Below are 24,403 nucleotides of genomic sequence, written 5' to 3'. Positions count from 1 at the left end.
AAGCTTGTTCCAGAGTGGGTTTTGAGCTGCGGCACCCCTGATGGACTACCATCTTGCCTTCGAGACCAATGTTCCATTCTGGACGAGAGCCCTGAGAGCACAAGGCATCGTCCTAGGGAAGCGATTACTGGTGAAAAAATTGAATGGTACGTGAACGGAGTTCTTGAAATCATGAAGATTTTTCTCATTGTGGTGCTGAGCATCTTCGGCACCATGGAGGCGTGTTTTTGCTGCAAGGTAATTCGCATCCTATTCATCACAAAACATACCTACAAGTGTATTGCAAACGCTCAAAAACTAAATCTTATTGAGCTACGCTAAGGCAAAAGCGAACTCGGGTCACGTGACGAAATAACTGTCTCATCTTCAGTGATGGGAGCGACGCGGGTGAAGCTCAAGAAACACCCATATGAGAACCAGGATGAAACGAACGCATCGGAAAGTGCGAAGTGGTTGCGATATCTGCCGGCAACGCCGAATCAAATGCGATGAATTGAAACCACAATGGTTTGTCACCTGCGGCTTGTTGAGTCGCATCACCAAAGCTAACCCTGCCCTCGCAACGCAGTACACAGTGCCAGCGGCTAGCAAATGCGGGTTCGGTCACCTCGTGTACATACAACAGAGCAAGTGGTGAACAAACTCGCGGCAGCGCCGGATCCGCAAATGTAGGAGCCCGCGCCAGATCTACAAGCATCGTCACCGATCCATCATCCTCGGCAATGTACTCTTCCACGCACTTGTCCATTGTATCGCAGTATGGATGGCCGAATCCAACTTCCGAGCAAGAGCAGAACCTTCTTTTCCATCTCTGCGTTGTACGGAAACAGCTTGAAACATTCGAGCAGCGAGGACTACTGGCTGGCATTGGTCAATTCTCAAGGTACGAGACCCAGCTGAGCCTACAACGTTGTTTCAGGGCCCTAAAATATGGCAGATCGCTATCCATGGCCGGCAGATTCCCATATCTACGCCAAAGCTTGTGTAGCCTCAGCGCCAGTCACCTTGGAGCCTTGACACAGTCGTCAGTCTTGAGGCAAGTTGAGCTTCGCTACAGAGGCTCCGCAATACAGGGCATGACTGCATACCTAGGAATCGCTAATTCGAGTGCCGGTCTTGATCAGTTTTCCCTTCAAGGTCTTCTAGAATCGGCAGTCCTCTTGGCGTGGTATAGTACAGACCCGTAAGCTCCAGCGTCTTGGTCCGCCAATCACGTCGCTGACACTTCATCAGAGGAGAGTATGCACAGCTATTAAAGGGGACACTTGCAGTATGCTATTGCAGCCTGTATATACGCAATAGAAGTGTTTTGCTGACAAAAGTCGTGACAGCTTATGCCTGAGAATGACAGGTCAGGTCAATTGGTCCATGTTCCGCGGGTGACAGGCACTGAACTGCCAACCTGTGCATCCCCCTCATCCCATACGTTCTACCCATTCTTGGAGCAGATGAAGGAGTCCACAGTCACATTGTCACGGTGCGAGCTATCTGCAGATGTCAGAGCAGCCGTGCAAGACCTTCACAATTTCATTTACAACATCCTGCACTCGCCGCTGGCCGGCGACTCCGTTGAAAAAGAGCTCTATGCAATGTTTCCTATTCGGAACTGGCTACGATTCGTCCCGGAGGCTCCATCGAAGCTCGAAAATGGTAGCGACTTTTTGTTGAAAATGTACTTGGCGAATTATGAGACAGCTATACTGCTCATGGGCGCGTTGTGGCCAGATCTTGACACGCCGCTGGGGTTCCATGAGAGACGCCTGTGCATCAAAAAGATGCGAGATGCTGTCAACGAGCGGCTAAACAGTGCCTTTCTGCCTGTGCCGCCAGCTGACACTATCATCAGCGATCGTAAGACTTTGAAAGCTTGTCAAGAGTGGCTGAGCATCTCGGAGATAGCGATCGAGTGCTACGATCAGTCGTGTTCGAAAGAAGTGTAATACAACAATATAATGCCGCTCTAATGTCAGCTTTAATAGTCTCACTCTATATGAACAGACGAAGTGACCCCAAGGATATACGTTGACTAGTCATATAACTACTATATTCCCACGATGTCATTTAACATGTCACCTTTTTATTCCTGTATGTATCTACCTAAAAAGAAAAGTAACCTAAAGAACAGAAAGCATGGTCCGATCAGTAGAGACTCTGCTTCAATGTATTGCGTGCTACAACTTATCATTGATTCACCGACGAGGCAAAGTCAAGATTGAAGTTTATACTTGCATCGAACATGCCCATCTCAAGAGCTGAATTGGTATCAAGCAGCGTATCAAGTAGACTAGTCCCCAATTTCCCGTCTAGGTCATTGAAACTCATCGTTAGTGGGTTTGGATGTTGCAGGGAAGGCATAGACCCTGCACTCAGTAGTGGCCGGTACTGCCGAGGTTGCTGGTTTCGGCGCGCTCCATCAAGGTCTGTGGCCCAGGGCGAGAAGAGCGGCAGTGTGGGCAACTGCTTCGGAAACAATGAATGTTTCTCCAGACTGACAAAAGTATCACGGAGTGTCGCATCTGTTACATTCGCGAGGCTTTCTGCGTCGCTTAAAATCGTATCGTGGCCTCTGGGAGCTGTTGTGTAATCTTTCGGTGAAGAAGCCCTGAGCCCGCCGAGGTCAAGCGAGGCGCCACATTTAGCATAATTGTCCGAACTGAACCCGCTGGCGGCAGAGTCAGAACAGGTGGCGCCGGGGCCGAGCCATTCTGATATCTCTAGTTCGTGAAGTTGCCGTTCTTCAAGCCAACGAGCTAGCTCAGCCACAGTGGGCTCATCTTCCGCTAACACTGGATGGCTAAGAAGCTGAACGCTGCCGGGATGGATGCATCTAAGCATCTGCGCAATGTTGTGAACGATGGGTTGACCGTTGTCATTCAGACCGGGCTCGTCAAGCTCCCAAGGTTCCGATCTGCGAATCATGCGATAAGGTCTCTGGATAGCGGCAGCCATGGTCAGCTGGTTGCCTTCAAGAACTTCAGCATAACTGGCAAGGTCTTGAATTAGTGACTGCGATTCGGACGCCGATGGATGAAAAAGACATACACCCCAGGCATCTTTTTGTACTCTCTCCTCTTTTTGGTCCCAACGGTGCAGATGAGGCCTCGGTCTTTACAGCGGTTGCAAGGAAATTCTCCGTCACACTGTACATTGAGGATCGGTCAGTTACGGGTACGAAGAGCTATGATGTGCGTTCGCAGATATAGATGGTCAAATACTTTGGTTTTCTTCGAGCGACAGTTCTCGCAGGCTTTTCGCGCTCTTCTTCGGCCGTTGATGTCACTGGTAACGGCGATACCATCTCCGCGATAGGTAGCAGACTTGTAACTTGTACGCTTGATTCCGCTCTTTGGAGGCGGAGCATTATTGTCTGTGGTCATGGTTGATCTCTGCATTGTTCTGTCAAAAAGATAGATGGGAGGTGGGCAACTGAGAACTGAGAACGGAGTTGCATGCTGGCAGTTAAGGGAACGGAGCAGAACCGAATAGTATACGTAGGGCCTCGAGCGAGCTTCGCAGTTACCTTGGCTGCAGACAGCTCCAGCGCCAGCCAGTCCGGTAGTGACTTATGTTAGATCTGTTTCTTTACTTGCTCGTCGCTTTGCACCGGATCATCTGCAAGCCAGCGAGGTCTGGAACCATTCTCAAACCTCACTAATTAGGACTAAACAGTTTGCTACTACAAATTGCTACATCACAATGATCTATCAGGGGCCAGGACTCGGTTAGCAGTGAGATTGACACGGCGCTTTCGATGCAGCTTTCAGCTGCTCCGATAGCAGCTAGCTGAACCTTCTTGGCCCCCCATTGTTTCGCAGGCAGGTCGTTGTCTCAACGGCTGATGGAGGACGGCAGGATCCGCACTGACCTCTTGAACCGTTTCTAGTTGATATCAGTTTACACGCCCCCGCAAACGTCGAATCGCTAGGTACCCAGTCTCTCCACAGACTGAACCGACATGCTCGTTCATGCACAGTCTAACCGTAAATACTGCAGACATATTTCACGATCAAAGCCTGGCCGTTGTAGGTACAGTGAAACAAATTTTGGCATCTTCGCTAACTAACTACTTCAACCACACGTCTACTTCTTCTTCTCAAACATCTCGCTCAAACTACTACACACTTTTTCCTTTTAGAAACAATGACTTCCATCGCTACGCAAGACCAACTGAAGACACTGTTCGTCCTCGACGTCGGCCTTAGCAAGCCAGTGGCAGGCAAATCCTTTCAGGAAATCATTTCCCGTGGCGAGGTGCTGGCTCTACCCCTAGATGGCCGGGATCCCGTTTTAATCACGTCCGATGTGAATTTCGTGACTCTTCCCGACGGAGTCATATACAACACCAAGAGACGACGCCTATATTTCACGAACATGGGCATTCCTCCCCTCAATGACGGCAGCGTCTGCTCAGTCCGCCTGGACGGAACACACATGGAGACCGTGTTGGCCAAGGGTAGTGTTCACACCCCGAAGCAGCTTGCTTTGGACCATGTCAACGAAAAACTCTACATCTCTGATCGCGAAGGCTTGAGGGTCATGCGATGTGATATGGACGGCTCAGGCCTCGAAACCCTTATCCAGACCGGCGACTATCGTAACCCTGATGACGCCCGCGACCAGACAAAGTGGTGTGTTGGCATCGCCGTGTCGAGCAAGACTGGACTCTTTTACTGGACACAGAAAGGCCCATCCAAAAGCGGTCATGGAAGGATTTTCTGTGCACCGATTGACACTACTGAGGGACGCCGACACCCTGTGTGCGTGCTCGATAATCTTCCTGAGCCAATAGACTTGGAATTTGATGAAACGTCCAACATCCTTTACTGGACTGATCGCGGAGAGGTGCCCTACGGCAACACTTTCAATCGGATCCGACTGGACGCTTCAGGCACTGGCCCTGCTACAGTGTCTCCAGACGCGGTGACGGGTCTCCGACACGAAATTCTAGCTCAGAATTTCGATGAAACCATAGGGTTAGCTCTCGACAAGGCTGAAGGTCGATGGTATATATCGGATATGGGCGGGACAATTTGGATATTTGATATCAAGAGCCGGTCCAAAAGCAAGCTGTTTGAGGACAAAAGTCGAGCTTTCACTGGTATTGTGTTGGTTGTCAGAGGCTGATTCACCGCAGATCATTCGTTGGTACTTCCATGGTTACTTTTAAGTACTTCTATAATATATTCGACAGCTTGGTGAATTACTTTATACTATATGACGTTTTCAAGATGTGAGACGGCCCCCTCAGTTGTGAAGTCGATCCGCGTTTGGAAGATACGAACTTAGAACTCACTCAGTCAAGAGGTCCTACAAACGGCAGCCAACTTTTGTTGCCAACATGCCAGTTTGACACAGCGACAGTGCCCTTACGAGAGTGCCCTTACGAGAGTGCCCTTACGAGTATTACCCGTCGCGTAATGTCAAGATAAACGACGGCACTTGCATGCTCCACATGTCGCCGGGACTGCTCAGCAATTGTGACACATCAAAGTGGTTCGCAACTTGGTTTGCTATTCGTCTACGGCGTTCATCTATACACACACCCCCGTGCCTCACCACTAACTCATGCCCACTCTTCGCTAGTGCTGGCGCAGTACGGAACTGGGCCATGGAGCCAGCGCGGGGTGGCAGAGCCGTTCCCATAGGCCACTATCGGCGACAATATTGCATGATCCTTGCCCCAGGCCGTCTCTGAAAAGTGATCCATGTATCCATCTCTGCTCAGAACATCGGAATTTTCCTTCCAAGCCTTTCCGAGCACGTAAAGCAGTTCTTCGACGTGCAGGTCCGGCGTCATCGGCCCAAATTGATACCTGTCCTGGATCTTCTTCACAATCTCGGGTTGGTACAGTCCGACCGCCTCCTCCAGCTGCGCCGCGTCGACTGCGGTCAGCGAGACGGTGGCATGGTATGAGCCTCCGTGCTTTGCGCGGTCCCTGAGCGCGAGCATCGTGTCAATGACACCCACCGCGCCGGACAGCATGTCTGCGATGGGGAGCGACGGCAGCACGCCCACACCCTCGTCGAACCCATACGCCTTTCCGCACACGTAGGAACAGCCAGAGGCGGCGTCGGCAATTTGCTGAAAGCCGGGCCGTTCCGCATAGTACCCATCCGGCCCGTAGCAGTTGAGGTCGACATAGACTATGCCTTTTCCTCGCGCGCGGGCCTTTTCGAGGACATCCTCAAGGCCAAAGCCCTTGCGCTCTAGCGAGCGCAAGCGAAACGCCTGAATGATGACGTCTGCACCTTCTATCAAGGCGTGGAGCTTTTTCTTGTCCGCCTCGACAGTGAGATCAAGCGCGTAAGTGCGCTTGCCGGCAGTCAATTGAACACTAAGCGCCTTTTTGGGGAATCAGCAAAGCTGGTCTCTCTCTCTTTGGAGATGTGACGTACCTGCAAGTCTGGAAGATTGGGGCTTTGCACCTTGATGACATCCGCACCTAGCGAAGCGAGGGCAGCTCCCATCGCTGGACCAGCAATGACTCTAGCTAGTTCAATCACCTTGATGCCCGCCAAGGGGCGTTGATCATCCTTGTTCGACTGAAACGGAACCGGGGGCAGATCCGCTCCCAAGGCCACGCGGCGATAATTGATCATCGGATGCGCACGGAGACGCTGCCCCATGGACGTCTCTCTCCACTGCGCAGGCGTGTAGCACGTCTGCCCGCAGAAGCCGTGCTCCATGTTCTTCTGGTCAAGCTCAGCAGCCGAGTATTTGATAATCTCAGCCTTGATGATGTTGTAGGCCTCGTCCCTAGTCGAGGCAACAGCATCGGGGTCGAGGTTGTAGGCTTTGAGAAAGGCCGGCGGGTTGAGGTTGCCCATGATCTGGTACCAGACTTGAGGGTCTTTTGTCGGGTAAATAGCCCACGAGCGGAAATGCATGTTGTTTTTGGTCAGGACGCCCTGGTCTAGATCTTTCCCGACACGGCGTGTCGTGCCGTCCTTCTGAATCTCCGCCAGGCCCTTTTCGCCGATAGACACCAATGCTGGGGTGGCCGGGTACAGGCCTGCCTTGTCGACATCGATGGAAATTTTCCCTGTATCAATGCCTCGCAAAGCACAGATTTCTTTCCCAACGACGCCAATCATGGCATGACACACGGCGGACTAGTATGTTTCTTGAGCAAAGATGAAGGAGGCGTGCTTGAGACGAGCGGTACTCACCATGGCTTGAGATTTGAGAGGTCCCGGGATGATGGGGAGATCTCCCCCGTAGAATTCAACACTTTCCAACGCAGAATCATCCGTGGTGAAACCTGGGGACACCTCTGCAAAGTGATGCAGCAGACGACGACATTCCGCTGGCAAAGGGCTGTACTCGGTGTCAACAAAGGTGCCGGGGCCAAAGCCGCCTCTTGTGGTGGTCTTGGCTGTCATTTTTCTTCGAGTTTTGTTGGGTGTATACTGTGCGGTTTGAGTGCTGTAGTTTACTGGAAGTTGCACTCCGTGTAGCAGGCCTTTTATGCTTGAGCCAAGCAGCGCCGTTTATTGAATCACCGTGTCCGCGGGCTTGATCCAACGCACCCCACAAGCAAGTTTCGCAGCTGTCCAAACAATTTGAGTTATTACGTGCATAAACGACGTGCATGAGCGAGCTTGACCACACTAGTACCCAGTCCGGCTTGCTCGGCTTGGATCGCTGTCGGGATCGACCCACCATTCTCGGCCGGTGTCGCCACCAAGGCAAAGCCCGATTTCTCCGTTTAGCATCTCAGCCCCGTCACCAACGGTTTCAGCATACCAAGAGTTTGTTATCGGGGCGGTCTGGGTCCCTTCTCGGACCAAGCGATGGCTAGCTTGAAGCTCCGAGCTTCCATGGAACAAGGCAAGCCGAGGCTGTCATGGGACGGTACGCGCAGACGAGCCTCTTTTTTACGTGCCCCTCAAAAAGAGTTTCCAAGTGCGTCATTGCATCGTTTGCACCAGCTGCGAGTGTAATTATTTAAGTCTAGGTAGCGGCTCCCATTCCTAATCATCGAAAACCCGCTACGCCAGCCCACCAAACTACTACAACTCCTTTTCCTTTCTACTCTAATTCACAATGGCAATTCGTACTGTTGGCGTCATCGGCACCGGCGTCATTGGAGCGTCGTGGACCGGTTTGTTCCTAGCTCACGGTCTGCGCGTCCTAGTGTCTGATCCTGCGCCGAACGCGGAGAGCAAGCTTCGGACGTATCTTGAAAGCATTTGGCCTACCCTTCAAGATGTTGGGTTGTCGCCCAACGCATCCTTGTCGAATTACCAGTTCGTCGGAGCCAGCATGCAGCAGCACTATTCTGAGCTCGATTTCGTTCAGGAGGTACGTTTACGGCTTGCGCTTTGCGGGCGCGCCAGCCCAACGAAGCACCGGGCTTGAGCTAACGGCGCATAAAACTAGAATGCACCCGAAAAGGTGGAATTAAAAATGAAGCTGCTCGGCGAGATCGACGCGGGAACTCGTCCGGAAGTCACCATAGCGTCCTCGTCATCGGGCATTCCAAGCTCGCAGTTCATCGCACAATGCGGTAAAGCTCCAGAGCGTGTGCTCATTGGGCATCCCTTCAATCCACCTCACCTGATGCCGCTTGTCGAGGTTGTGCCTCACCCAAAGACTGCCAAGGCCAGCATTGAAGCGGCGCTGTCATTCTACAAGTCACTCGGCCGGAAGCCCGTCCACATTCGCCAGGAAGTTCCCGGGTTCGCAGCCAATCGCCTCCAAGCCGTTTTGTGCAACGAAGCCTACAGTCTGGTCAGCAGAGGCATCATGTCTGCCAAGGATCTCGGTAAGCCCATCCTTTGGCTCACGATTTACAAGTTTTTTTTTTCTAATTAAAGACCGGATTCACAGACGAGTGCGTGACATCCAGCCTCGGGCCACGCTGGGCCGTGACGGGACCACTAATGTCAAATGCGATGGGTGGCGGAGGAGGGAGTGACGGCTTCAAGCACCTCCTTGAGCATCTGGGCCCGGCTACGGAGACATGGATCGAGGACATGAAAGCCCACGCATTCAACTGGACTCCGGAGCAGTTGACTGCTCTTGGAGACAGCGTCGCCGAAGAACTTGGCACTCAGGATGTCCACGAGCTCGAACGCAAGAGAGATGCTACTCTAGTAGCGCTGTTTCGCCTCAAGAGCAAGGCGGACACTGAGTAGAGCAAAGTCAGTTGGCTCGGAGGGCAGCTGGCTGGCATTGAAACAAGCCTGGCCAAAGTGACGGGAGACAGGAAAAGCTACAGACCTTTCTGATGCTATGGTATAGTTCCGAGCCTAAAATTTGTTTTCTATGGAAATGATTTTTTGTTCAGCTACTAGAAGTTGATGTGCAACTTGAAGCTTTTGCGTACTACCTGTCCCGCATTTTACTATCAGCGCCTCTCATACGTAGTTGTCGCGGTTCAGGCCGTGAAGGAGACTCACCTTGTTGCGTTGTCACCTACCACGCCTTCACGTCTGCTAACCGCTCCTATCGTATGGATGCGTTATAAATGATACCTGAATACATATGTAGCACCGCAAATTTCACATTCGCGCCGAAAGTTGCCACATGCATTTGCAGTTCAGCCGACCTATTGCGCATGACCTCACCGAAACAGCTCATCACAAACATGGCACTCTCCTGAGGTACCTGTCGTCGCGCATGATGGAATCGTCATCAGCGATACCCAGCTACGGAGTATCGGCGGCGGCGAACGGGTGCTCGTACTGGGTCTGCCGCGGTCCCCGCTGTAAGCCGGCCAGGCCCGGTAGTGCCGGGACGCAGGGACGCCCGTGCGCCGAAACGGGCCGGTCTTTTTCTGTCTTATCCGGGCCAGCCATGGATTGCGCGTCGAGGAAAAGGCAGTAGCGTCAGTGAGGGCTCTCTGCTCCGCACGAGGTGGATTTTCAGCAGAACAAATTGCCGAGACACGAAGATGAGTTTGACTAGTTGGCTGTTTTCGATTAGAGCACGCATAAGCGAGGAGCTAAACACACCCTGGGACATGATGTTTCTCTGCATAAGGTTTGGATTATGAGAAACAAATTGCCAAAGCACACGAACAAGCTTTCTGGCTGCTTTCAGTTAGAACGTGCATGAGCGAGATGCTAGCCCAGCCACCTCCACTCTGCGTAGGGCTTCTCCGCATGAATCTCAGATTTCCTGGTCAACATATCGCCGATTATAGAAACAGGCTTTCTGCCTGCTATTAGTTACAGCATGTATGAGCGAGATACTATGTCAACCCCCATCCCCACTCTGCATGAGCGTTTCCCATTTATGGGGTGCCACAACATCATTCTAAGTGAACAGACACCAGCCCGATATTCTCATCGATGTAGCTTAGACGGAGTTAGCAGTAAGTCTGACGATCAGCAAGTGTAACCTGGCGACACGCTGCGACGAACTGCTGACAAAAGTTCCCCCTGCTGCCTACTCTCCTTGGCACTTTACGGTCAGATTCTTTCACCCACGACTTCCGACTTGTCCGCGGCTCTTGTCTTCTGCTTCTGTTCAAACTCGACGCGACTCAACATCGATAATTTCACTATTCTAACCATGGCGAAGAAATCTGTTGTCATCGTGGGAACGGGCTGGGCAGGCTACACTTTCCTCCAAGACATCAGTTGCGATGCCTACAATGTAATCATCATCTCGCCAGAGGCAACGAGCCCATACACGCCACTGCTTGTGAGTCGCAGCACAGCCCATCATAGCCGTCATTTCTAATGAGAACGCAGGCTAGCGCAGCCTGCGGTCTATTTGACTTTGGTCTGGCCGAGGAGCCTGTGAGACGGTACAGTCGCCGATTTACATTTTACCAAGCCTCTGTCGATGATGTTGATCTTGCGAACAAGATTTGCTTTTGTCACAGTGCTTTTGATGGCGCCACCAAGTCCTTTCCCATCAGCTACGATTATCTCGTTCTAGCCCCAGGGTACGTGTGCAATGTGAAAGACGTCGACGGAAAAAATCCCTAACACGAGATTGCAGATGTGTCACAAACACGTTTGGTACCCCGGGGGTCGAAGAGTCCGCTTTCTTCGTCCGGAATGTCCCCGATGCGAAAAAGGTCCAACAACGCATTCAACAGCTATTGGAGCTCGCATCCCTGCCCGACACCAGCGAAGAGCAGCAGAGAGCGCTTCTGCACATTGCCGTTGTGGGAGGTGGACCGACCGGCGTCGAAATCTCTGCCGAACTGTCCGATCTGTTCAACAACGACTTTGCCAAGCTGTACCCAAGTCTTGCCGGCAAAATGTCCATCACCATATTTGACGCGGCTCAGTTTATTCTGGGAGCTTTCGAGCAGTCGCTGAGAGACTATGCCATCACAAGCTTCTCTTCGAGACATGTTCGAGTCCATACTGATGCAAAAATCCTCAAGGTCGAGCAAGACAAGATTACAGTCAAGGGCCATGGAGAAGTGCCATGCGGAATGGTGCTCTGGGTTACCGGCAACAAAGAGTGCGCTCTTGTCGACAAGCTGAACGTGGCCAAGTCGGATCGGCTTCCACGCATACTGACGGACGACGCACTCCGGGTCCTCGATGCAAACAGGCAGCCTATGGACAATGTCTTTGCTCTCGGAGATGCAGCAGACATTGAGAGCAATGGGTTGCCGACAACGGCCGAGGTGGCGGTTCAGAAGGCCAGATTCCTAGCCAGGACTTTCAATGGGTGCCGAGGGTTCGATGCTTTGTTTACATACAGGCAGAAAGCTCTGGTCGCCTACATCGGCGGACACGACGGTGTGGTGCAAGGCGAGGCCGGCTGGACAGGCGCGAGAGCTTGGCGTGCCTGGAGAGCAAAGAACCTGTTTTGGACGCGTAGCTGGAGACGCAAGTTTATGATTGTGGCCAACTGGATGTGGAATTGGATTGATGGTCGAGAATTGGCCCGGGCATAGGTGGGAGAAGTATCTGCAGAAGCTTTGCGAGTGAAGACAGAGGTGGCACAGCAGCTCAGCCACACCATCATATCTGGTTCAGAAATGGCCAGCAACTAGATAGAGAAGGCAAAGCAGGCAATAGAAATACAGAATGAGTCATTTGAGGATTCGATCCGGTAACTCTATGAAGAACCATTTTATCAATGCCCGATATTTTTAGTTTTTAGCTCTGAGGTGCGCAGTTGCTCAACCCACAGTGGGCAAAAGGGAGGGCAGCCAAAGAAGACCACTGTGATGCAGCACAGCCACGCTCTTGCAAGCCACAGACACCTGCATGAACATTGAGATTGAGTTCTCGACTCGTTTATGCGCACTGTAGGATCGTCTCATATCACACAGTAGTTTGCGCGGCCACATCCGAGAAAACAAAACAAAACAAACGAGACATCCGTGTGCCGGGTAGGTGCAGTGATGCTCGGTTTATTTTTGGAGAGCAATGTCGGCCGGTGATTGGCTGCAGAGGTCCATGGCATTGTTGACATGGGGCCCTTGCTAGAGCGGGAGCCAGTGTGGCGTTTGCCTAAATGAGCAGCATTATGCAGAGCAGAAGCGCGTCATGGCGAGCCAAATATAAACAGGACGATTAAATGCCCGAGATGGATCAATGCGACGACGTGGTTAAATTGTCGACTATTTTTACTATTATGCTGCAGCTGTGGTGTTGACCTCGGTACGTGGTTCAAACCTGGCAGCTGCCATAATGACAGGTGAGCTGGGCTGTTCTGCATCTATCCGAATAAAGGGAGGAATGTGGTGCAGATAATACGTGACAAGATGGGACGGTGGGGACATGGAGAGGGAAGAGGAGAAACGGTATGGAGAGGCCCAGGATGGAAATATGTAAACAAAGAACAACAGCTAGAGGGCAGATTGTGAGACGAGATTGTTGGTTGAACCAGATGGTGTTGACAGCCAGCGCGTAGAAATGGGAAATCCAGCGCTCTAATTGGCCGTGATGAAAGTTTGTCTTTGATTATTTACAGCGCCTGCAGGCTTGTGATGATGGCCTTGTGGGATGGTTTCTGGTGCCTGGCCACACCTGGTCTAGCGCGTTTTGCAGAGCACTTCCCAGGCCCACTACGGGCGCCGTACCTGGATTGCTGGCCCCGCTGCCCACTGGCCCTGTCTGGGCCCGTGGCCGTCCACTGAAGCACAGCTGGCCAGGCACTGGCACCAACGCTCTCCCCCACCTGCTCCAATCTTGCGCGCCTTGCTTGTGCTTGTCGCGTCCGACGTCTCTGTCTCGTCACGAGATCAAGGTCTCGGATGAGCTCCCAGAGACATTGTACCTGCAGATATTTGCTCATCTTTGTAATGCCTGGTGTGGTATCGGAACGTAGATGGGGCCATGCAGCGCAACCTCGACTGTCCAGTTCTCTACCTTACCTACCTAGGTACCTACCAGCACAGTGGATTGACACGCTATAATCAGGCCCTGCAATAAGAGCAGCTCCCTGCAGCTTCCCGTACCTCCCCTGCAATAAGCGCTGACCGGCGTCGCTGCCAGCTGGCGCCGAAAAAAAAAACGACAAACAACATCACGGCTCAGTTCCCTTTCCTTCTCCCCCCCCCCTCAAGGTGCTTCTTCTCCTTTGATGCCCTCCATCGCCGCATAGCTCACGCAGACCCCGTCTCCGCGCTGCTGAGTCTACATCAATCCAAACCCCCATTCACCTTTCCGCCGCTCATTCGATTTCCCTCTTGCCGTATATTTCTCCTCTACGACGCGTCGTTTGATATCTCGGGCCCCCCGCTTCAGTGTCTTGCCGTGGCCCGTCTCTTGTCTAGCCCATTACGCGACTCCCTCTGGTGTCCGACAAAGAAACAGTCTTGCACCTTTTTAATCTAATCATTGGAAAACTCGGAAAATTTTACACTTCTTCAACGACTTACGACTTCGCTCTTCAAAACCCTATTTCTGTCCGACCTCGACTCTCCTCCGTCTTTTTAATAGCCCGTTTCGTCCTACCTACCCGGCCGGCCAAACAAAACACACAAAGACAACAAGTGGCGCAAACCCCAGAAAAAAAAAAGAAGAGCGACCCGAACTTTTTTTTACTTTTTGGTCCAACGTGGCCGAGAGCCCAATCCACGCGCGTCATACCATTCCAGCACCAATCTGTGCTGCCGCCTAACCCTACCGGACACTGCACGCCGCATTTCTCTCAGGCTCGGCCTCCGCTTCGACCACAGCTTAGTCGCCTCGTCACAAGCAACAACGCCAGCTTCTCCTTTGCTTGCCAATTTTCATCATCTCGACTCTTCGGCCGCCCTTGCACCAACGTCGCCAATTTTTCCTTTTTCTGCTCAAATCGGCGCCGCAATCGTCCTCTCCAGCTCCGTGCGGCCGGACCTGCGCCTTGTCTCTCCTTACCCCTGCTTGGTCCTCCGCTTTCGACGCAAGGGGCGCATCGTATTTTGGGACCTGTTCAATCCGCAGCACACGCTGCAAGCTTTTGACCGGCGACCGGCTAGACACGTCTTCTCCTCCTCAGAATCCCTCTCCGTCATCACGTCGTCCTTTCTGCAGCCCACCAGCTTCCTGGCCAGCTTCATGGTCTCCCGCTGGCTTTAGGCGGTCGTTCTGTCGTTTCCTTCAGCATGGCCTCGTCTATTGCCTCGGCCAGACCCAATCTCGCTGCGCCTGTGGCCGACGATGATGCCGCCAACGACCCGTTCGTCGCCAGCACCTCTTCCACCCACCACCGCTTCTCAGCTTTCGACCATGAACTCTTTGCTGCAGGACCCGGCTCCTCCCCGCGCCAGGCCAAGCGCGCCCTCGAGGCCCATCTAGCCGAGACGGAGCGGCGCCTCGATGAGGCTGGCAAGTTGGGTACGGCCCTCGTCGGCCAGCGTAAGGCGCTGGCTGAGCAATTGCAGGAAATCGAGAAGCTCCAGGCACAAGGCGAATTGGGCCCCGAGCTCCGCCAAAAGCTCGTGGAGATCGAGCGCGAATACAATGACCTGGCCCGCGAGTCTGCTCGCGCCTTTCTACCAAAGAGAATCCCTTCCAACGAGAACGGCCCTGGCACACCATACGCACCTGATGGTCGCACTGGCAGGGTAAGTCTCTCACATGGCCTATTCGCCCCCCAATTGAATCAGTCATACAGTTTCTAACGCAGCCTCGTCACACAGCGTTCCATCAGCCCTTCCAAATTCGACGGCCATGCCACCGGCTCTCCTACCAAACTCACAGTGCCGAAGCGCAGAGCCAGAAACCAGCAATCCAATCGCATACACGACATTGAGTTTGCCGCCGAAATCAGCCAGTCCCTCATCGCACAGGTCCGAAATCTACAGTCTCTTCTGTCTGAGCGCGAGGACGAAGTCAAGACGCTGCAAGGCGAAAAGTCGCGGCTCGAGATTGATACCGAAGGCCTTCACCAGCGTCTAAAGACTCTCGATGAGAGCGAGCACCGCTACAAGGACGAAAACTGGAACCTTGAGACGCGGATGCAAGAAATGACTTCTCTGCAAAAAGAAGCAGCTGACAAGGAAAAGAAGCTAAATCAAGCCATCAGCCTCGCCAACATGGAGAAGACAGTGGCTCAAAAAGAACTCGACGAGGTCAAAGCCTCCCATGCAAAACTCACCGAGGATCATGCAGCTGCCATTAAGCTGCATGACATTGAGCTTGGTTCCGCCAAGCGCAATCTGACCATGGGCGAGGATGAGCGTACGTCCCTCCAGAAAAAGATCGACGATCTGACGAACCAAAACCAAGAGCTCGCCAGAGCCTTCTCCACGCAACGCGGCAGACTACTGGATCGCGAGCCAGGCTCTGGACTTAGCGACGAGGACTTTGATACGGCCACGGAAAATGCTACCCCCGAGCACTCGCCGCCGCCCTCCCCAATCAAGGGCACTCCGCGACATGCTGTCCTGGAAACAGAGACTGTCAAAACCTCTCTCGGCCACGCGCAAAGAACCATCCAGAGCCAGAGGAACCAACTCCACCGCGAAAAGACCGAAAAGCTCGAACTCCGCCGTATCATTCAAGATCTGCGCGACGACCTGGAGAAAATGCGCGGCGACGCGGGCAACACTGCCAACCGCCGCAGCCGCAAGGTCGACTCCAAGGAATACAAGCGTCCCTCCAAGCTACTCGGTAGCATGCGCTCCGGCAAGCACGAAATTTTCATGGACGACCCCGAGTGGGAAGAGAATGATGGAAACTCGCCTTCTGGTAGCCCTACTCTGGCGAGACGGACCATTCTGCCCTCTACCGAGCCCAGCGACCATTTTGAGACCGCCAATGAGGCCAGCGAATCTGCCTTTGAAACGGCCAACGAGCGTGGAACTGAGACGGACGACTTCCAGACCGGCCATGAGGTCATGTCAGACAGTGACGGCGCCGAAACTGAGACCGAGTCTAGAGGGTTTGGCAGGATGAAGCAGACACCAAATCTGCCTGCTACACTCACCAGACAGGGCACTCGGGAATCTTTCCACAGCACCGCCTCGACCTCTGCCGACGAGGCTCTCGATACCCTTCCTGATGTGCGCACGCCCACCGGCACCGTTTCGTCCACCAAGAGCCGCTTCAGCCTCAGCCGCCTGCCCTGGTCTCGCCGCTCCCGCCAAAGCAGTGAGGAGCCTCATGCTCAGAGCAGCCCAGTCAGCCATGCTGGCAGTGCTGGTACCCCGCGCGCGGCCGGCCAGAGCTTGTTTGCGGAGCTTCAAGACTTTGACGGCAGCGAGGAGGATTCCATCGGTGGCACTCCCCGTACGCGCACCATGCGCTCCGTCACCCCTGGGTCTACTCGCCGCACGCCTTCACCCGCTCCTCCTATGCCGACACGCGCTGCCATGGTTGACGGATCAACAATGACGGAGCCCGTCTCCATCACGCGACCTCGAGCTGCGGACGCCATGCGACCTACCTCTTCTGGGTCTGTGGTCAACACCAACCAGGATCCTTCAGGATGGCGGTCGAGCTACACCACAGCGTCTGAGACAGATCCATTGCGCCCCATCTCCACTCTCTCCTCCAACGACATGGACGAAAAGATTGCTCAGTTCCCTGTTCCGCCCAATGCTGCGGCAGCCAGGGAACTAGTTTATTCTTCTATTCAGACTCAGCATACCGAGCCTCGGGAAGCTACTGTCGTACCACCTACCTTGAAGATGTCCAACATCATGGCCGAAGGTCTGGAGCCTATTGCCAGCCCGCAACGGGCAATGCCTGTCATGTCTTTGGGCCGAATCCAGTCCCAGGCTGTAGAACCTATTGCCATCCCCAAGCCTTCGATGCCTGTCATGTCTCTAGGCCAAATCCAGTCGGAGTCTGTCGAGCCTATTGCCAGTCCCAAACGTTCAATGCCTGTCATGTCTTTGGGCCAAATCCAGTCGGAATCTGTCGAGCCGATTGAGCCGCCCACGCCAACGACACCCAAGGCCGTCGCGCCAGTCGCTATCCCGGCCCCCGCGCCACAGCTCAGTCTGTCGTCCATCAACACACAAAACATCGCGCCGTCGGCACTAGCACAGCCCGTCTTGGGTTACTCTGCCATTGCCACTGAGCGGGTCTCACCAGTGTCTGAGCCATTGCCTGCTCTGCCTGCCCTCGGCTTCTCTTCAGTCATAACCGAGCACACGGTGCCGGTCAGCCCTGCCAAGGCGCGCCCAACTAAGCTGACGCTGTCGTCCATTTCTTCAGAGGCGGTCATGCCGAAAACAACACCCAAGAGCACTCCAGTGCTCACGTTCTCTGACATGCAATATATCAACATCGAGCCGCAATCGCCAAGAAACGAGCGAAGAGATGGCTTTATTCTGCCTCGAGAATTCCACAACACTCCTGACAAGCCTGCTCCTGAGACACCTAATAACAAGATTTTCGGAGCCCTGTTTGGGCGCGGAAAAAGCAAAGACGCCTCACCCGCCATCGCTGAAGACGAGACAAGGCAATCTCCATCAGATTCACCCCATGCCGAGACTCCAGAGTCGCAGCGTCCCTTCAAGGAGATTTCAGCCAATAGCTCCTCGCGACCACCTCGCAAGTCCTCACTGCACACTACCAGTGATCAGGGCGCTCAGACTGCCCTGACGGGCGGAGCGATCGACCTCCTGCAAAAGAGCCACAAGAAGAGCTCCTCAACTGCCTCGGTTGGCAGCCCAGAGACAATGGGTACCGTCCGTATCCACCGCTCGCAGGAGAGCCTGGCTAGCCACGTCAACCGCAGCGTGGACTTTGACGACTCCATGTACGACACTGGGTCCGTCATTGTTCGCCCTGACAGCGCAGCTAGCGGGAAGCGGTCAGCCTACGAGACCGCGCCGCCTCTGCCTTCCAACCACCGCCAGGCTATCCAAAACGCAGGTGCCCAGACGCAAGGCAGCATGGGCCCACCACTGTGGCCTGCTTCCGCGATGAAGCGTCCCAGCACACCAAGCCACCACAGACGATCAGGATCTGGCCAGAACGCGACGCCAACTCCCCGTGCTACACGCACTGGTGGGTTCGTCGACTTCCAACAAAAGCCTCCCGTGATCGGCAGACAACCTTCGGTGTCGTCGTTTGCCTCTGACATTGATGCGCGATTCGACCTGCGTGCTACGGATATCGACCCTACTGGCTTCGGCCCCAACACGGATCCTCGCATGATCCAGGCCATCACACAAACCATGATTGGCGAGTACCTGTGGAAGTACACTCGCAAGACTGGCCGTGGTGAGCTGTCGACAAACAGACATCGCCGCTACTTCTGGGTCCACCCGTACACGCGAACTCTGTACTGGGGCGACCATGACCCATCTAGCGCAGGACGATCCGAGCTCAAGGCCAAGAGCGTGCCGATTGAGGCCGTTCGTGTTGTTACCGATGACAACCCGATGCCTCCTGGCCTGCACCGCAAGAGTCTGGTGGTAATTGCCCCAGGCCGAACCATCAAGTTCACCTGCCCTACTGGCCAGCGCCACGAGACGTGGTTCAATGCACTGTCGTATCTTCTAGTCAGGACAGAGCCCCAGGCAACGTATGACGCTGAGGACGTGGCGGGCTCCATTACCCGCGAAGATGTTGACGAGTTCAACCCGCAGTTTGGCCGTCGGCCTACGCATGGAATCCGCCCGGAGCAGCAGTCACTGTCGTCTTACAACTCACGCACAGTGAGAACCGAGTCCCCCGCCGAAATGTACTCGATGATGGTGCCGACGCTGACGCCAACCTCGCACCGCACGGCCCTCGCCAACAAGGCTTCCAAAGGTACCTTGAACAAGATTAGCGGATACTGGAAGCTGTCAAGTCTCCGAAGCCGCGCAGGCGGTAGCAACACGGACCTGTATGCGACCAACCAGGTGCATGACAGCGCCGAGGACCTGCGCGAACTAATTGAACGTCAGGACCGCGACGCGGATCGCCTGGAGAATGTGCGAGCATGCTGCGACGGCAAGCATGACGTGGGCAGCGTGTCTCACTCGTCGAAGCGTCATCGTCACAGCCACGGTCATCCGACGCACTCGGTCAACACGACGCCAGTCTCGTCTACGCGAACACGGGCGTAAGCGCGCCATTCCTTTCTCAAGATGATACTCGTTTTTACAACATTTTTTTACGAACCACTCTACACTCTTTACGGAAACCTTGGGACATTTGGCTCCCACCTTTTTCATTCAAAAACCTGATGATTCTGACGAACCCTTTTTGTTGGTCCATTTTTATTACTCGTTTTTTATTTCATGTTTTGCAGCATTACCTGTTAAAACTACCACTCACTCATACCAGCGGTTGAAAAAAAAACTGCACTTTTCTTATCTGTCTTGTGTAAAATAGGAACATGGGAGGCTTTCAACTGTTCTGTTTTACTATCGTTTCATTTCTTGCCTTGGTTGTTACGCTTTAGAGAGAGCATAGGTTGTTGTTTTGGTCACAATGACTTCGTCTGTAGGCGGGAGAATTATTGTTATATATATATATTCTTTGGCAAAGACGAGATTGCGCCTTTTCTTCTTCACCTTGAGCCAAGAGGCGTTTTGTTCGAATTTTTTTTGTTTAGCATGAGAATAACCAGACTCTGTTGCAACACATGATATTCATTGTGATGTGGTGAGGTGTCAGTTACATGACCTTGTTGTTATAACGTATGACAGTCTGAGAGAGCAGGCAGAGAGAGAGTTTGTGTCTTCGTTGGCTTCGACAGAAATTCGTTTTCCTTTGAAAAGTCGTGGTCTTATGAACCTTGATGCTCATGCCAGCGCCTGGATGCTTCATATGGGGAAGGCGCGCCCGGACAGTGGAACCCGGCGATGCATCTAGCGCATGTCGAGCAGATGACAGCGATCGTCACGTCGTACAAGAAATCACAACCAGCGCCGGCAAGGCACCGTACGATGCCACTGATCTCAACCTACTCGTACAACCTACTCGCACTACGTACCTAATCAATAAAAGGCTGCAGGACCGCTAAAGAATCCTACGCTGGCGTGCCGACGGCTTGGTGAGACCAGATTGTCGACCCATCACATGACGTAGCTGGGCCACGGGCCGGAGAGGCGGCCCCAACTTTTTGGCGCTGGAGCTCTCCAAACAAAGACTGAGTGACACCTTGTTCTTCAAGTCGTCTTTCAACATCAACAAGCCTCCAGCCCTTTGTTCTTGGTTAATGACCTCGCTCTTTTTTCTTGTTTCACGTTTTTGATCTTTTAGCGTCTCGTCGATTTCCCACTCTTTCGTTCTTAGCAGCCTCTTCCCCCGACAAACGGACCGCCTGGCCTTGTGTGCATTTAGGACACCTTTATTGGAACCGCTACCCATCTACAAGCACGTTTGACATGCAGCTCTGTCTCAGACTATCATAACAACTCCCAAACACTTCCATCTTGCGCTCACGACACCCGAGTCGTTTTCTCGACATCCTTTCGCCGCTACATACACACACCGCCAGACACGCAACCGCCATGGGTCCCTGGACGGCCCTGCTGGTGGCGTACCTCTTCGGAGGCGTCACCTTTGTCCCGCTGCTCTTCGGCCTCATCCTGCTGCACGCGCACTACACACTTCCCTATCGGCAGGACATGGACGGCGTTCCGGACGGGCATCCGGACAGCCTAGTGCAGGACGGCGACGACACGGCCGCGCTCAACGCTCGGCGGGCCAAGGAGCGGGGTGGCGACGACGACGGGCGGAGCAGGCGGAAAAAGGACAGCGATGCGGCGGTGCACGAGCTGGATGTCGCGGCGGGCTACTTTGCCGTCTGCAGAGAGTACACGCCCATGGGTATCAACGCGAAGCCCATTGAGAGGGCGACGCCGGTCGGCACGGCCACGGTCGCGCCGCCGAGCCCCAGCGTGTACCAGACCATGTACCGAAGCATCTTTGACAGGAAGCCGGTGCCCGGACCGATCGAGAATAACAGCATGAGCCACAGGCCGAAAAAGGCGGGCAACGTATTTTACGTGGTTTTACGGTGAGGAAAATGCATTCTAAAAAATAAAGAGAACAGGGTGATACTGACTACCAGCACAGACACGGCCACATTATGCTCTTTGACGACGAAGAACAGCTCGAGGTCCGACACGTCATCAGCCTCGCCCACTATGACATAAGCATATATTCCGGCGGCGACGAGACCCCCGAGGGCGAGCTGTTTATAAAGCGCAACGCCCTATGCCTGACCCGCCGCGACGCCCTCGCCGACGACGGAGGGCCCGTCGCGAAGCCCTTTTACCTCTTCTCCGAAAACTGCTCCGCAAAGGAGGACTTTTACTTTGCGCTGCTCAAGAACCAGGAACAGACCTTTCCCGGGCTCGACGGTTGCCCGCCCAAGCCCAAGCATTTTGATATCAAGGACATCATCACGCTGGTGCAGCGGCTGCACTCGTCCGAGGAGAACATCCACTCGCGCTGGATCAACGCCATGCTCGGCCGCATCTTTCTCAGCGTGTACCGGACCAAGGACCTGGAGAACTTTATCGCGAGTAAGATCACCAAGAAGATCACGCGCGTCAAGACCCCCTCCTACCTGACCAACATTGCCATTCGCAAGATTGACACGGGCGAGGCGGCGCCCTTCTTCCACAACTTGAAGCTCAAGGAATTCACCGTCGACGGCGAGTGCGTCGTGGAGACCGACATGCGCTACTCGGGAAATTTTCGCCTCGAAATGTCCGCCACCGCCAAAATTGACCTCGGCGCGCGCATCAAGGCCCGCGAGGTCAACCTCGTGCTCGCCCTCGTGCTGAAGCGCATCGAGGGCCACATGCTTTTCAAGATCAAGGCCCCGCCCAGCAACCGAATGTGGCTGTCCTTCCAGGCCATGCCCAAGATGGAGCTCGCCATCGAGCCCATCGTCAGCGCCCGCCAGATCACCTACACCGTCATCCTGCGCCAGATCGAGAACCGCATCAAGGAGGTCTTTGCCGAGACGCTCGTGCAGCCCTTCTGGGACGACGTGCCTTTCTTCAGGACCGAGCACAAGGAGTGGCGCGGCGGCATCTTTGAGGGCGACGATGCGCTGCCCGGCGACGAGGCGACGCCAGCACCGGCCGTGCCGATCCCCGACGTCGACGGCCCGGTGGAGACGGTCGTGGCAGCCCCGGAAGATCCTCAGCAAGCGGCTGCGATCAGCATGGAGCTGCCGGCATCACCGCGACCGGGCATGGAAAAGACCCAGACGATGCCGCCACTGGAAACCCAGGCGCCTGCGACTGGTCTCTTTGGGCGCAGGCTCGGGGGGAACAAGCTCGGCGCAAACTCGCCAGCTGCGGCCTCGGCGGTGAGTCTCGACTCCAAGGGCTCGGCTGCCACGACGTCAAGATCGCCCAACATCATTAAGCATGCTAGTGTCGAGCCGGTGGTCGGGACTGAGGCGGCTCACGCCGACTGGTTCAAGCCCTCGACCTCGCCGCCCGATCACGCCACGAGCTTGATTGCCGCGCTGCACTCCAAGGCTCAGCAAGATGCGTCACCCGTCGATACGCCCATTGGATCGCCTACCAAGCATGCACGCGTCAAGTCGAGCGACACCTCATCCATCTCCTCCAAGGAAGAATCTCTGGACGCCACAACGGCGGCGGCGGCGAGCGAGCACAGCGACGGCACGACCCCGTCTACGCGACGTAACACAGTCTCGTCGCATGGGTCCTACGAACAGCCGCACTCACCCAACGGCGCAAGCGCGGCGGGCTCCCTCGGACGCAAGTTCTTCATGAAGCGCGAAAACTCTAACGCCTCCCTCTCCACCACTGCCTCGACGAGCACCGGCGAAGGCGCCCACGGCCCAAAGCGCAACAACACGCTGGCGGCCATGACCAATGCCGCCAACCAGGCCCGCCAATGGGGCTGGAACGCCATCCAGCGCCAAAAGGATGCGCGCCGCAACAGCGAGGCCTCGAGCCACGTCGATCTGAGCCAGCCAATGGGGCGCGGACAGCCGCTTCCGCCGCCGGGCATGCCCCTCCCCGGGCCTACCAACGGCAAGACCAAGATTGCGCCGATTGCGGTGCCGAAGCGCAAGCCAGTGCCACCAGCGTCGGTCCCCGAACATCCATCTGAGGAGGGCAGCTCGTCACCCGAAAAGGACAAGGAGCTGGAAAGACCAAAGACAGGCCAGTCTCTGAAGAATGAGGAAAAAGAAAAGGAACTGAGACCACCGCCGCTGCCGCAGCGACGACGCCGCGGTGCGAGCCAACAGGCGATGATTCAGGAGGAGGAGGAAGGAGGAGTGGGCACGGAGGAGGAGAACGTCCTCGTCATAAGCGCCCCGGATGATTCTGAGCCGCCGACCCCTCTAGAGGACGACGATGATGACGACGCCGGCGTGAAGCTCTTTACATCGGACAGCCAGACCAAGGCAGAAGGTATACCTAGAAAGCCGGTGCCGGTGCCCATTACCGTCGTCAATGACGTCGATGCGGAACAGGACAAGACGCCCGTCGGCCACCGCACGCCGAGCGTGGATGATGCGCCGCCGCCGGACAAGGAGATTGAAATCAAACACAACCTCACTGGCGCGACTACTACCCTCGACACGGGTGATGCTATAGAGGACCTGCAGAATCACGGCAAACCTATCGTAGCGATGCCGCTGTCTACGACGCCCCCGGAAGAGAGTGTTGCGGACGATGATGGTTTCGCAGGGTGGATGGACGAGCAGCCCGACGAAGGCCCTGCGGCGCCGACCCGTCCAGAGGATGTGCTGCCTCCGCCGGTGACGAGCCTCGTGTGATTAGCAAGAAGGAAAAAAAGGGGGAATATTTGTACATAGGAGTGCACATACATGCATGCACAGAGGGGGTTCTCGTGGGAGAGAACTCCAGACTTGGGGGCGTTTTAAACGAGGAGTTTTTTTTTTTTAAATCGCATCGACGGGGTAAAAGTCGATTTTGGGTAGCCAATTCATATCAAGAACAATTGCATTCTGAAATCATACATTCGCCAGATAATGTGTGTAGTAAAATAAAATAAAAGTTCAAAGCTAGGCCACCCAATCACAATCACACCGCCGGAATTCCTCGTCGTGTTCGCTAGAAAAGACAATCACAGC

General features: G+C 54.5%; 8 protein-coding genes across 8 annotated transcripts; 6 read left to right on the top strand and 2 right to left on the bottom strand.

Annotated features, from left to right (window-relative positions):
- Positions 1 to 409: 409 nt before the first annotated feature.
- LMH87_001855 (uncharacterized protein) lies at positions 410 to 1,940 on the top strand (the record flags this gene model as incomplete). The annotated part of the gene is made up of 7 exons (XM_056193203.1): positions 410 to 507; positions 569 to 883; positions 938 to 982; positions 1,030 to 1,036; positions 1,125 to 1,183; positions 1,234 to 1,270; positions 1,332 to 1,940. The coding sequence occupies 7 exons, from the start codon at positions 410 to 412 to the stop codon at positions 1,938 to 1,940; spliced, it is 1,170 nt and encodes a 389-aa protein (XP_056050264.1).
- A 426-nt stretch (positions 1,941 to 2,366) lies between these two features.
- LMH87_001854 (uncharacterized protein) lies at positions 2,367 to 3,392 on the bottom strand (the record flags this gene model as incomplete). Its single annotated transcript, XM_056193202.1, has 4 exons — positions 2,367 to 2,420; positions 2,494 to 2,983; positions 3,043 to 3,140; positions 3,216 to 3,392. The coding sequence occupies 4 exons, from the start codon at positions 3,390 to 3,392 to the stop codon at positions 2,367 to 2,369; spliced, it is 819 nt and encodes a 272-aa protein (XP_056050263.1).
- A 748-nt stretch (positions 3,393 to 4,140) lies between these two features.
- On the top strand, positions 4,141 to 5,124 carry LMH87_001853 (uncharacterized protein; the record flags this gene model as incomplete). The annotated part of the gene is made up of 1 exon (XM_056193201.1): positions 4,141 to 5,124. The coding sequence occupies one exon, from the start codon at positions 4,141 to 4,143 to the stop codon at positions 5,122 to 5,124; it is 984 nt and encodes a 327-aa protein (XP_056050262.1).
- Positions 5,125 to 5,563: 439 nt separating this feature from the next.
- Positions 5,564 to 7,383, bottom strand: LMH87_001852 (uncharacterized protein; the record flags this gene model as incomplete). The annotated part of the gene is made up of 3 exons (XM_056193199.1): positions 5,564 to 6,343; positions 6,397 to 7,113; positions 7,171 to 7,383. 3 exons carry the CDS (start codon positions 7,381 to 7,383, stop codon positions 5,564 to 5,566), a joined length of 1,710 nt encoding a protein of 569 aa, XP_056050261.1.
- A 664-nt stretch (positions 7,384 to 8,047) lies between these two features.
- On the top strand, positions 8,048 to 9,141 carry LMH87_001851 (uncharacterized protein; the record flags this gene model as incomplete). The annotated part of the gene is made up of 3 exons (XM_056193198.1): positions 8,048 to 8,305; positions 8,384 to 8,768; positions 8,834 to 9,141. 3 exons carry the CDS (start codon positions 8,048 to 8,050, stop codon positions 9,139 to 9,141), a joined length of 951 nt encoding a protein of 316 aa, XP_056050260.1.
- A 1,381-nt stretch (positions 9,142 to 10,522) lies between these two features.
- On the top strand, positions 10,523 to 11,873 carry LMH87_001850 (uncharacterized protein; the record flags this gene model as incomplete). The annotated part of the gene is made up of 4 exons (XM_056193197.1): positions 10,523 to 10,654; positions 10,705 to 10,760; positions 10,839 to 10,901; positions 10,958 to 11,873. The coding sequence occupies 4 exons, from the start codon at positions 10,523 to 10,525 to the stop codon at positions 11,871 to 11,873; spliced, it is 1,167 nt and encodes a 388-aa protein (XP_056050259.1).
- Positions 11,874 to 14,516: 2,643 nt separating this feature from the next.
- Positions 14,517 to 19,424, top strand: LMH87_001849 (uncharacterized protein; the record flags this gene model as incomplete). The annotated part of the gene is made up of 4 exons (XM_056193196.1): positions 14,517 to 14,978; positions 15,054 to 18,785; positions 18,878 to 18,895; positions 18,960 to 19,424. 4 exons carry the CDS (start codon positions 14,517 to 14,519, stop codon positions 19,422 to 19,424), a joined length of 4,677 nt encoding a protein of 1,558 aa, XP_056050258.1.
- A 1,392-nt stretch (positions 19,425 to 20,816) lies between these two features.
- LMH87_001848 (uncharacterized protein) lies at positions 20,817 to 24,085 on the top strand (the record flags this gene model as incomplete). The annotated part of the gene is made up of 2 exons (XM_056193195.1): positions 20,817 to 21,325; positions 21,385 to 24,085. The coding sequence occupies 2 exons, from the start codon at positions 20,817 to 20,819 to the stop codon at positions 24,083 to 24,085; spliced, it is 3,210 nt and encodes a 1,069-aa protein (XP_056050257.1).
- Between the last annotated feature and the right edge of the window lie 318 nt (positions 24,086 to 24,403).

Source organism: Akanthomyces muscarius, chromosome 3 (assembly GCF_028009165.1).
Source record: "Akanthomyces muscarius strain Ve6 chromosome 3, whole genome shotgun sequence".
Taxonomy (NCBI): domain Eukaryota; kingdom Fungi; phylum Ascomycota; class Sordariomycetes; order Hypocreales; family Cordycipitaceae; genus Akanthomyces; species Akanthomyces muscarius.
The sequence above is the reverse complement of the archived record's forward strand: the minus strand, read 5'-3'. Positions and strand labels throughout refer to the sequence as shown.